General features: G+C 45.1%; 1 protein-coding gene across 1 annotated transcript in view; it reads right to left on the bottom strand.

Moving 5' to 3' along the window:
• Nucleotides 1–13,833, bottom strand: part of LOC126259853 (facilitated trehalose transporter Tret1-like) — a 118,504-nt gene that overhangs the window by 20,501 nt on the left and 84,170 nt on the right. The window contains exon 4 of the mRNA XM_049956908.1: nucleotides 11,853–12,179. Coding sequence (XP_049812865.1) covers nucleotides 11,853–12,179 — 327 coding nt within the window. The remainder of the gene's footprint in view (nucleotides 1–11,852; nucleotides 12,180–13,833) is intronic.

The following is a 13,833-nucleotide window of genomic DNA, read 5'->3' as shown; positions in this document are numbered from 1 at the left end:
AGTTCCTGATTCATCTCACAATTCCTATCACAGGCTTCTAGGAGATGTAGACGATGCTTTGTATAAGAATTTTAATAAGAGAATCATGTCTGAAAATGTACCACTTGGAAGGAAGCAAAATACATTAAACGATCAAGTTACTTTCAAATCACCTGATTCACAGTGCGCACACAGTAAAGAAAAATAGTTTCGACGTCTTTGACATACAGAAACCCACCCCGTGGGCAATGTTTCGAGTACTCGTCGGGAGATTCTCTCTAGGTGGCGAAGGACATCCTCTTCAGAGTCGATAATGCTGCTCGTCTAAAGAACACCACAATCTACCTTCCTGGCTACGAACGTACCGGTTTCTGTAAGCCGTAGTTGAGAAAAAAGGAAGGAAGACTAGAGTTGGAGGTTCCGTCGACGTCGGGGAGCTAGAGACGGAACATACATTCTGAACGTTTCAATTACTCATATTGGAAACTGACTGAGCCGTTTCAAAGAAACCATCCCGGCATTTACCCAGCGTGATTTAGGGAAACCGCGGAAAACCCAAGTATGGATGGCCAGACGTCGATCTTGGCGTCGTTATAATCGGATGAAAAGTGCATGTGAGGTCACAATAACAAAAGGAACTGACGTCTGCGCCCTGTTCTTACTATATTGGAGAACTGGGAGATGTTCCTATAATCAGACTTATTTTATGTTCGAATGGCACATTTGAGTACATGGAACCCTTATTAAAACTTTGTGTACCGAACTCCTCTACACCTCCTAGAAGCCGATAAAAGGAATTGTGAAACACCCTGTATACAGGGTGTCTCAGAATGAATGGTCAGTATTTAGGGATATGACAGGAACGATTATTGAAAGCCAAGGAAGAATAGCAAACACGGGCTCTAAAATGCATAACTTAGCAGCTATGAGCACTTCTTCATCTTCAGTAGTGTGAAACAAATCTCTTCTACTGCATTGACTCTGCTTTCCATACTTTGAGAGCTGTTAGCATGAATAAAAAAGGAAAAAAATCCAATAAACGTTTGTCGTAAAGTGCTTATCTTAAGAGCTGTGAGCACTTGATCATTTTCGATACCGTGAAAGTCCTCTCTTCTACCGATCGAGACTTCCCCTACTAAGTCTCCTCTACAACTCTGGAAGCCTGCAACAGGAGTTGTAAATCACCTCATAAATATGTACTCGTATAGGGACACAAAGTGTTCACCGATACCTGCCAAAGTCGTGAGGCATCACTTTTTATCTGTTACGGCCCTAAGAAGCGGCAGGTTGTAGGCAATCTGTGACCTACGACTGCAATGTATGTTTCCTAAAACCCATTCATCCGCTCTGCGTCAGTGGGGGTAGGTTGAGTTAATTAAAGTTCCTGACTCATCTCTGAAATATCTTTCCCCGCTTAAAGACTGATTCTTAAGATATACTTCTTGAGAATCACTCGATCAACTTACTGATTTACTGGGGTTAGTAGCACGCAGGGATACATCTGCTTAATTTACACTGCTAGTCCAGTGAAATCTTGTCGTCCAGGTCCGGCGAATACTAAAGGATACATAGCGTAGCCAGGAAGCGTCAGACACACATTTGGCACCAATGGGTAATAACCGCGGGAATACATTTGTCTAGGTAACATGTTTAAGTGAGTAACAATGCAACATCACAGGTCAGTGTAAGCGCGAGATAAGTCACCGCAAATGTGAAATGCTGGTACATTAATAACTGGTTTGACCCCCAGGATGTTGAATGGAGGAATGGAAATGAGCATGCAAAGTGTTTTGAAAGTGCCGGATGTCAGTTTGTTGTACTTGCTCCGTCAGTACAGGGATGACTAATGCACACGGACATCACTGGCAACGAGGCAGAACCAGCTCTCATTAGATAACACAACAGACCTTCACCCTGCCGTGCAGTGAACTCTCGCCTGACACCTCTGAAGTCGTAAATGCCTGTGGTTTGGGGTCATTTGAATGCACGCTCTTGAATCTGTACATCACACTGTTGATAATGTTACTTGGCTATTATATTGGACTGTATCTGACACATTTTAACCCTCATGATTACCATGTTCCCCTCGGTTGTCTCCCCAGTCATCTCTCTTTCCTGTCATATCGTGAATGTGACTGAGTGCAAATAAAGTATGTTTAACCCACAAGAGAACATATGACAAGAAATGGGAGCTGTTAAGCCAAATCTGTACGGAAAAACCCACTGTCTTACAATTGAGGTGAAACTGTGGTTCGATTACCACTATGGCTGTTTTCTGTAACGGAACGACCCTCAAAATACGAGGAACACGGAAGTATCTTCCACGACTGTTTGTGAAACAAATACACGGTCCAGTCACATCAGTATGAACGCTGCCTTTGTTCAACATCAACCTGCAATAATCAATCACAGATGGGAGGGGCAGCACAACCGATGGAGGTTATGTAAAACATGTGGGAGGGACATGGAAAACTGTGCAGTACTTACAGTGGGGAAACAGGGCGATTTATCTAATGTCTAAGAGGGCATGATCATTGGCTTTAGGGCCAAGGGTGGAAGCATTTTCGAAACGCCTAGGTTTATAAACTGTTCGCATGCCGCCATGGTCAAAATACACCGTGCGTTGCAAAACGGCACTACCCAAAGCAGGCGCCGAAGCAACTGAGGTGCATCACGGGCCATAGATCCAGGGATGAATGACGGCTGCAGAGCTGTGTACAGGCGAGTAAACGTGCAGCTGGACGTACACTGAGCGGTGACAGGTGGCCTTTTCAGACGAATCACGTTTTATGTTCATCAGACAGATGGCCGTTGGCGCATAAGGCACTGCAACAATCGAACAAAGGGTAGATGAGGGACCGTCATGGTCTGGGGAACGTTTTTGTGGCGTACATTGGGTTATCTCGTCATTCTGCAATTCAATATCAGTATGCATGTATCCTTGACGACCATATCCACCCCTACATGCAGTTTGTTTTTTCCTCAGCTTGATGGCGTCTACCAACATGACAATGAAACCTATTACACAGTTCACAATGTACGTGCATGCCTGGAAGAGCACCAGGATAAGTTAACCGTATCTTGCCAAGCAACTCCACGGACTTAAGTCCAGTCGATGAACCTATCACAGATGTTGGCACGGTTCCATATCGCTGTCGGCACCTTACCAGTCTCACTGACTCTCTTATTGCACGTCCGCACCGCAAAAGGAGGTTATTCAGGCTTGTGACAGGTGGTCACATTAATGTGAGTGGGTCATGTATGCTGACTTTTTTTTAGCCAAGGAAGTCTCATAGTGGATAACGTCGGAAGTTTAGCGTAGCTGTTCACATATGATGATGTACTGAGAGCAGTTGCTACACCTAGAGGATTTTAGCGACGTGCCGAAAGGGCCACAGAGGATCGAAACTTATTGCAGGGACTGTCAGTTGACACACAACATAAAAATAACGAAGCGCGTAGTACATAAAAAGACGGAAAGAACCTGTTATCCATTGCCAAAAAAACACTCGAAACAGTCACACTCATTGAAGATGTGAGAGTATGCGTTTGGAGAGACTTAAATTAGAAAGAGCACATAATGCCCTAGCCGGCCGCTGTAGTCGAGCTGTTCTAGGCGCGACTGCTACGGTCGCAGGTTCGAATCCTGCCTCCGGTATGGATGTGTATGATGTACTTAGGTTAGTTAGGTTTAAGTAGTTCTATGTCTAGGGGACTGATGACCTCAGATGTTAAGTTCCATAGTGCTTAGAGCCGTTTGAGCCATAATGCTCTGTGCAACAGAAAGGATGGGTTTTTCTAAGCCCTGTAATTACCACGCATTGCCTTGCATAAATTTGAAATTTGGATCAAAAGTGCGTAAAATTATTCTCTCTAATGCTGCAAAAGAGTGGAACCCTGCGACGTCGACACTTTAAATAGCAAGGTGTCAACAGAAACGAAAAAAGGCCACAGCTCAGAAGTTCAAGTGACGTGTAAGGTGAATTAATGATGTCACATTTGCAGCAAACTTCACCACAATTCTGCCCAACGCCATCATGGACGTGTCACATGATAAAGAGATCGTCACATCCCGTCTTACCGTCATTTGACCATTTTTCTTGACCCATGAGCTTAGAATTGGGACGCCCAGCACATTGCTCTTATTGGCGGCTGAGGAAAATATTCCAGACACACCGCCACTCAGAATAGGCATGAAAAGGTCTCACGGGGTGTCATAAACGGCATCAATGGAAACACCCCTTTCTCGACAAACTTTGGCACTGCTAAAATCCCCAGACGTTTCCGCGCTTCTCTAGAGACACTGTGTGCTGCATCACCACTATACGTGATCTGACCCCTTTGGAGCGCAGCGCGAACACAGCGTTTGCTGTCGGGTATAGGTTCGAACCACTAGGGACCGTTCAAAGCCTTTCGACGAAATTTGAACTTGGTTTGTGGCAGGAAATAATACTTACGAATATCCATCTCTCCTACTTCGCGTCCTCATTTGGCATGACCACGGTGAGTGCAGGGGACGTTCGACTTTGGCACATGGGTGTTTCAACTATGACACATGCGTGAATTAAACGGCTAAGGGTAGCTCTACGACACCCAGTTCAGCAAAACCTTCGGTGAGTATATTAAAACTGATCGTGTTCATAAACAAAGCGTAAAGTTAATCCAAGCTGCCTGGGAGTAGGCAACTGATTGGCACCCGTACAAATCCAGTCGTCTTCCTGTAGGCGCATCGCAGTTTCCATAGTCGTTTATTTTTAAAATTCCCAATAAAGTTGGACGAGTGTCACCAAGAGTTTTGCCGAACTGTGGGATCTTCAATTGACCCTTTTCTGTTTCATTCATGAACGTGACAATGTCGCGTGTCCCTCCCACCCCCACCCCCACCCCCCTTTTCGACCGTGTACACGCAACAGAAGGACGCGAGAAATAGGAGGGATGATAAATCTTTGAGATATATTTTAAACTTAAGCGTCGCAATGGTTGGAAATTAAAGGGTTTCGAAAAGAGATCCTGTAATTCTATTGCCCATTGTAGTAGTCGCACAACAGACGTTTGTCAGATGAACAGTCACAGGAAAAATGTTGAGGACGTGTGGTCTACCGACGGAAAGAGCTTGAAAAAACCTTAGAATGCCTGAGTACTGCCCTTTGGCCTGGGACGAGACAGGATTGTTATAGGATTTTCATGAAACATATTTCGTCACAGTTGCGTTTACTCAGCGCGAAAGCGTCATTGCGAGGCTCATGAAAAGCACCAGGCATCGCGGAATTCGTAGAAAAGTCAACCAACATTTGTTTCCTGCGTTACAGGGTCTCTCAAACCTATTGGGTAAAAATGGAACCGGTGATAGTGGGTGCACAACCGATAATGTTGAAGTAGGGAACCAATGGTCGAAAATGCGCAATTATTGTGATATAGACATAAACAGCGTACATCGCATGACGACGACGTAGATCATAGTAATTGTTCAAAGCGACGCCAGCCAGTCTCAGTGCATGTTTTGCAACGGCACATGTAGTTCTGCTGTTCTCGCAAGAATTACGGGTGTCTGTTGTACCCTGGTACAGGCAGCAGCTGATAAATTGCGTACACCCCTGACCAACAAACAGACTTCCTGCACACAACTTAACTCGTACAAGTGGAACACGTATTGGCTTCCTATCACAAAAAAGTCCAGGTACTGAGACCAACCGAGTTTGAGGCCCGCGTTCACTTCTGTTAATAGATTATCAATAGCATGCTGTAGTGCTGAACTTCGTCCAGTTTGTACTGTTCCCGTGATGAGTTTCCGACAGTCGCAACTGCCATTTCTGGAGAGGACAATCACCACGCCACCCACATCAGTGACCACCAGTAACGAGTCTCTGTCAGCGTGTGGATGAGCACGTCCAAGATCACCTGATAGTACCTTACCAGGTGTAGAAGTACGAATCCGGAATTTGGCTGCAATAATTCCACGTCTATTGTTTGAAACTGATAAACAATATTTTATTCAAAATAATCTCCATTGCTATTTATGCATTTCTCCCACCTCTCCGCAGGCTATGAAAAAAAAAAAAGTTCTTCTTTTGAAGCGAACCAGTCAGCAAGCCAGTTCCGTACATTTTCATACGAACTGAAGCGTTGTTCAGCGAGAGAGTGTCCCAGTGATTCAAATAGATTATAATCGGGCGGAGCCAAGTCTGGAGAATAAGCCGTATGACCTAGTATTTCCCAACTGCACGCCTCGATCGTTTCCCTGGCCCGTTTTGCTGTGTCTAATGGGGCGTTATCATGGAGTAATATGACTTTGTGTTGCCTTTCTCCATATTCTGATCGTTTTTCACGTAATCCTCAATTTAAATCGATAGTTTGCTGTTGGTAGTGATCAGTGTTAACGGTTTCACCACCTTTTAGCAGCTCATCCCACCAAACACAGAGCATTGTCTTCTTTGCAAAGCGATTTTGTGTTGGAGTGGATGTCGAAGGCTTGCCTGTGTTAACCCATGATTTACAACGCCTAGGACTCTCAATATATATCCGTCTTTCATCACCTGTCACTACTCGATGGAGAAACGACATTTTTTGTATCTGGCGAGCAGCATTTCACAAATGGTCTTTTGCTTGCTATCTTTTATTCAGTTCATGCGGAACCAGTTTTCCCACTTTCTGCACCTTTCCCATAGGTTTAAACCGAAGAGAAACGGCTTTCTGCGTCACATTCAATTGTTCCGCGAGTTTCTCTTGAGTCTGAGTGTCATCTTCATCGAATAAGGCCTGCAATTCGTTGTCTTCGAACTTTTTCGATGGTTTCCCGCGCTCGTCGTTTCTCACGTCAAAATCACCACTTTTGAATTTTTTAAACCACTCGAAACACTGTGTTTTCCCAAGAGCATGTTCGCCGAAAGCTTCGACAAGCATTCAATGGGATTCTGCAGCAGTATTCGACAAATGATAACAGAAAATCAATGCCATCCTCAAATTGTAGTTCGTAGCACAAAAGTCGACATGTTCACGGGTTTCAAAGAGACACCGACGTATGGAACTTGGGTTACTGCGTGTTGACATTCGTCGTCCGCTGTTACAGGAAGCAGATGGTGCTGCAGACGCGGTCTCACGGGCCCTACGCTGACGGCTAGCACCATCCATAGGGAAATTCCCGTTTCATACTTCTACACTTGCTACTTGCTGTCCCTCGTTTGACAGTCCACTTTACCTGGTGTTCCTGCGAGATGTGCTGTCCCTATTCTTAGGGGCTGTACCCTCTGTTGTCTGCAAAAGGATGTGGGCTCAAAACGACAGTGCACCACCATCCTTCGATGTTAATATCTGTGATCAGTTGAACAATAAGTACCTTCATTGTTGGATTGGAATAGAACCTCCTGTCCAAAGAGCAGCGCGATCGTCATACCTCACACCTTGGACTTTTTCTTTTGAGGTTGTGTCAAGACGTTAGTGTATGAAACCCCTAGAAACTGATTAATGGTTTATAAGTTCCATGCGTCACCAGAGGTTTTTGAGAAAGTGCGGCGGAACTTTAGGCTCCATTGCCATGCATGTATTGAGACTGGGAGTCATCACTTTAACGGTTATGCACTGTAAACTTTGAATGTCCATAAGACAATAAATATGCGTTTCCAACCATTGGTTCCTTGTCTCAGTGTAATCGCTTGTGGGCTCAATATCACCTGTTTCATTTGGACCCAAAAAGTTAGAGACTCTCTGTATACACTGATGAGCCCAAACACTCAGACCACCTGCTTAACTACTTGTTCGTCTGCCTTTGAAGCGCAGTAAAGTAGTGGTCCTGCTTGTCATGGATTTGATATACCTTGTCAGTTTTCGCGTGGTTGTGTTGCACCAAAAGTCTAAGCAAAGGTCAGGCAAGCAAGCCGGTGGCTGGTAGGTGCAGAGCTGGCGTCCTTTAGCTTCCCAGATGTGTTCCGTAAGGTTTAACTGTAGCCGAATTTTCTTGCCAAGACATCAACATCTGCCTCCTAGAATGTTCCTCAAGCCATTGTAAGACAATTCTGGTTTTGTGATACGACCAGTTATCCTGCTGCAAGCTGCCGTCGCCGTCTGGGAAGTCATCAAGCATGAAGGGACGAAAGTGGGCCGCAATGACGTTCGCGTTGTTCACGTTTATTGTGGTGCCTTCGACGACTGACAAAGGTCTGACGGAAGACAAGTGAATGTTTCTGTAGTGTAATACAGCCCCACTGTCCTGCATCTGTGGCACGGTGAATGTTTCGAGCAACTACCCATATGAAAGGCAGAGTATGCGGACACGATCGTCGACCTAGGGTAACAAAAATTCATCCGACCAGGCGAAACGTTTAGATTGATCCTGTACCGACTGCTATCGTAACTGTAGTTGTCGGTCAATCAACGTGGGAAAAGGTAGGAGTCGTCTCCTGAGAAGCCCAATGTTCGACGTACGTTTAGCGATATGCTATAAACTCTTGTGCTGCACAAATATTGTGCTCCACCGTCAGATCTGTCACAGATCGCCACCTGTCAAGCTCTACGTAGCGTAAGAGCGACAGACTTCTAAGTTCTGTGATCATGATCATGATGTGCCCGCCCAACACAGAGATTACGATTTCAGTCACTTTCCATGGATGTTCACAACAATAGCACGCGAGCAGCCGACCAGGATCGTCGTATGCGGAGATGCTCGTTCCCTCGCTCCAGGCCATAATAATCTGCCCTTTACCAAAGTTGCTGATTTCAGTGGATTTCTGATTGTAAGGTTTACAATACGTGGCACATCAGCGACTTCGTTTGTGAGCTACAATATTTACTGTGTTGAGGTATTTTATGGGTGTCGATAACACTCTGAATATTTGTTACTATGAGCCGTCCTCAGTATTGTAACGAGCACTAATTAGTCTGAGAAGGTTAAGTGGCACTGAAAGTGCGAAGTTATCAGTATCTTTGAATATCAGATATTACGAGAAAAGTGAATATCCACTATTAATGGATATTTTTCAGACTGGAAGAAAGCAATAATTGCCCTAATTTGTAAGGATATGCTACATCTTGATAGTGCCAATGCTTGGTGTGAAAACAAGATCTGTAAATGTTAATACAAACAAATCTGGAATCTGCTTATGTGAATACAGAGAGTAGTGTTAACAGTAGTGAAGCAGTCTATTGTTACAATGTCAACTGCGCCCACATTATGTGGAATAGCGGAATGGAAACTTTGACATTTACGTAATGGATTTTATGCCCACATTTCCGTCGCGTTAGCTGCAGAATTATACGAATAATTACAATCTTTGGAAAAACAGTGAAGTACCATTCGTAGCGAGGTAGTTGTTTGATACTGGAGCAGCGAGACTGAGATCACTCAGTTACTCCTCTTTCGCTGCACTACTTTATCGCATGGGCCGCTCATAAACACTGCAACGTAGAAGTGCAGTCTCCGAGTACACGAAACCTCATAAATGAAAACAGGCTCTCTAACCTCACCGTCATTTCTGATTCAGTGGCGGCTATTCGAATGATCCATACGTGTGTAGTACAGGCACCAAGCGAGGAAACCCATATCAGCGAGGGTTGGTTCTAAAGTACGAGGGCTATTTCGAAAGTAAGGAGCGATCAGTCGCGACATCGAGATCACAGAGAAAAATCAAAACATAGTTGCAACAATTAGCTACATCTTCGAGCTACTTCTGTACATAGTCGCCGCTCCGACTTAACATAGACATCAGTCGTAGCGCTGTGACAACCTTCTAATACCCTCGTAATAGAAGCCAGTCCCCTGTGCTTTCTGACAATTTTCTAAGCTGCAGGTCGTTGCCTGTGCCAAAATGTTGTATTCAAAGTTAGCGGGTGTTCTGAGCGGAGATGAAAGTCACAGGGAGCAAAGTTCGGTCTGTAATGTGGGTGATCACTCCCCGTCGAAAACGCTGCAGGAGCCTCCTCATTGCTCCTGCAGGATGCGGCCAAGAACCGTCACGAATAAGGAACTGCTTTACAGTTACATTGTGTGGCGTCGCACGAAATCAGGCGAAATCTTTGGACATAAACATACACTTGGAGGGAGACAGTTTTCTGTGCATCTATACGTGCTCACTGTGCGCTCAGAACTAAGAAAACCGACGCGACGCTATCACGAGGCACTGAGCAAAACTTCTATACAAAGCTTCAACGGATTGCCACTGTGGTTTCCATCTAATGGTCGAGTGTTCCCTACTTTCCGATAGCTCTCGTATCAGTCACCACTTCCAAAAATTCTCGTTCGTTTGCTGATACATTCCTGCAGCCCTGGTACTTAGCGAAACCTCCGTGCCACAGTATCGTACCCCACCGCTAGAGGAGCAAAGGGAAAACTATGTCATCACCATCAGTTATCTGCCATATTAGCAGGTCCTTTGCCTCTCCATTTTCTGCGATCCATTGCTTCCCTCTTAAGGCTGCTGCATGTTGTACCGTCCATCTGTCATCCAGTATCTGGAATCTCTTCCTTCCTTGCTTCCTTTTCCCTTCTACATAACCTTCTAAAACTGTTTTCATCAGTCCGTAATTCTTTCTTAATATATGCCCAATCCAATTTCCTTTGCTTCTCTTTATTACATCTAGTAACTGTCTTTTCTCTCCCGCTCTTCTCAGTACATCTTCATATATTACTCTGTCCATCCAATTTATTCTTTCCATCTTCCGCCATGTCTATATCTCAAAAGCCTCCAGCCTTTCTCTGTCTTTTTTCCTCATGTTTCAGCGCCATATAGAAGAACTCCATACAAGACATTTTATGAGTCTCTTTCTCAGTTCTCTGTCCAGACCGCTGCAGAAAATTCTCCTTTTCTTATAAAACGCCTCTTTTGCCATTGCTATCCTTGTTTTAATTTCTGTGGTGCACTTCCAGTCGGTTTCTATGCTGCTTCCAAGATACTTAAAATTTTGCACCTGTTCGAGTATTTCTCCATTCAGCATAATTTTTATTTCCTTATTTCCTCCTAGTTCCAGTACTTTTGTTTTATTTGTGTTAATTTTCATTCCATATTTTTTTCCGTTAGTTGCAATGATGTCCACCAAATCCTGTAATTCTTTTTCCCCTGTGGCTAGGACCATGTCATCAGCAAATCTCAAACACCCTACTCTTCTTCCTCCAATTTCTACTATGTAGCCCATTGATAAAATGTAGACGTACTAAATCATTCTGTTTTTGTGGTGTCACGTATCAATAGCAACCCACGGGCGACGCGGAATTGGCAACGGAATTGCAAGTTTCCGTCTGACGCCACTAGTGGTCGCGAGGGATCTGGAGGACACAATGGTGCGCGCCCACTGAGCTACGCCTCCAGCTGCTGTGGACTACGAGTACCCCCTGCCGCCTCGATGGTAGGACGACCGGTGGGAGCCACATGGCCTACTTGCTCTTGGAACTTCATGGCTATGACACCATCGTTTATGATTCGTAGAGCGGTCCTCGTCCTAGTTGCTATTATAAAAGCTGGACTCTCTTTCCAGCTGCATTACTTGTAATGAGTCTTTGTTCGTTTGGGGGAATACAAGTTAAGTAAATTATCCGTTTACTGTTTGCTAATCATTTCTAGTCCTGTCCAGCTTCCTTTCGCCGACAGTTGCCACACCACTCTGAAATACGTCTGTCCTTACCATTGGGTACGAAATTGTACACAATATTTTTGGTTCCTCTAGTGCCATGGAAGAATGCTGTGGCGTGGATATTTCAAGGATGACTACACCTGTGTACGTCTGTCTCTTGCAAGGCAGGAATTTTACCTCCTATTGGGTCTTCTCATGCAAGGTAGGTACGCTAGTTAAATTTTCCGTTCCCCCTTTCACAGGGCTCCATCACTACTAATGACTAAATAAATACAAAAGCACTCAGATATGAGGAAAGGCTAACGTTAGTTACTTACAAAAAAGACAATGACACTGGCAAGAGGGAGCCAGAAGATGTCGTCTGTGGCGCCCTCGCTGGCGTAGACGATGAGGAAGAAGTAGACGCCAAGGGATGCAGTGGCGATGCAGCAACCGCCTAAGGAGAAGAGCAGCAGCGGCCTCCTGCCCAGTCGGTCCACCACGAGGGAGAAGACCGCACAGGACAGCACCGCGCACGCCGAAACGACGTTGGCCGAAAGCTGCGGGTCCAGCGAGCTGTCGCTCTCCACCAGGATCTGCAGAGTGTTGGCATTGATGGCGTCGACGCCGCCCAGCACCAAGAACGTCACGAAGGCCATTGATATCTGTTACCATAAAGCTGACAGTCATAAAAAGAGCTTTTAAAGGACATATCTTGATATCTATAAGTAAAATGAACTTCATTAGCCACAGAAAAATCGTAAAAATGAAGATACATTCAGAAGTCACATACCGGATTAGTTTTCGATGTGTGTGGTAAGTATACTTGCAGGTGTTTAACTGTCACCTCTAAGAGACAGAGCTGTGCCTATTAGGGTTATTCCTTCTTTAGATGTTCATCCTTCAATATCACACATTTTTCTGAACGATGGATAACGTAGTATCCTTTGAAGGAAACAGCTAGAAAATCGCAACACTGTCACTCTGGAAATGCTTGCCACGCAATTGCTTCTTCATCGTAGGAAAGAGGAAGAAGTAACTGCGTGTCGGCTGAGAGCACAGGGAGCAAGACAAAATTTGATAAATGAAACAACATGTGTGCCTTGATCTCGAGCTGGGGCGTTGTAAGGCGCGAACACTCGAATATCTTTCCGTGATGCTTCGTCTTGACAGCCTCCTGCAACCTCGTTAGGCTATTTCGGTAGTATGCTCCACTGACTGCCCATGTGAGCACGGCGGCCTGTCAGTCCCAAAATACATTCAGCGTCCTCCTGGCCGGTGATGTTTATGCCTTTACCAAAAATGGCTCTGAGCACTATGGGACTCAACTGCTGTGGTTATCAGTCCCCTAGAACTTAGAACTACTTAAACCTAACTAACCTAAGGACATCACACACATCCATGCCCGAGGCAGGATTCGAACCTGCGACCGTAGCAGTCGCACGGTTCCGGACTGCGCGCCTAGAACCGCGAGACCACCGCGGCCGGCTGCCTTTACCCTATACGGCGCTGGTGAATCCACACATTTCCACGGATTGCTTTGCTCCTTTGTTTAGGACTCACTGTAATACATCACGTTCTCATCCATGGTGACTGGACGGCTAAAGAAGTCATCTAGACGACATAGCTGCAGCGCTTCCCATGCTGCCTCGTGTCCGAGGGCTAGCTGAAATGTAATGCCTCCGAATTTTGTTATTTATTAAATGAATGAAATGGTCGTATGGCATTCATGGCTGAGAGTTCCTACCTGGGGAAGTTCGGCCAAAGAGCTGCAAGTCTTTTGAGTTGACGCTACACTGGGAAATTAACGTGTCGATCATGATCAAATGATGAGGACAACACAATATCCAGACCCCAAACGAAAAAATTCTCCGACCCGGCTGAGAATCGAACCTGGGCCTACCGCATAGCAGTGTTCATAATTCAGCTAAGGAGAGGACATTTTCATTCTGTCCTCGATATCGGTTGAGGTGTAATATGTCATGCATATTACTCGCGCGGATTCCCTGCTTCACTGGAGCAAGTTGCAACGCTCTGCCCCTAAAGGTCTCTGAACGTTAGCTCTAATATAGCAGTGTGTAACATACTGTAAGTATGTCGGTGAGTGAAAAACGGCGTGCTCTAGTCGAGTTTCTAACTATAGCAAATTTTTTCCAACGAAAACCCGTAGACGAATGAAATCTCTGTAAGGCAATGTTTATACTGACAACAGTAACGTGCAACGTGGGGTTGTTCGTGCTCGTAATAAGAAACAGGTCGTGCTAACCTAAATATGAGCGACAGAGCTTGAAGTAGACAACCGCGTACGGCAACCGACGA

This window comes from Schistocerca nitens, chromosome 5 (assembly GCF_023898315.1).
Source record: "Schistocerca nitens isolate TAMUIC-IGC-003100 chromosome 5, iqSchNite1.1, whole genome shotgun sequence".
Taxonomy (NCBI): Eukaryota; Metazoa; Arthropoda; class Insecta; order Orthoptera; family Acrididae; genus Schistocerca; species Schistocerca nitens.
This window is presented reverse-complemented; position numbering and strand designations above follow the sequence as displayed.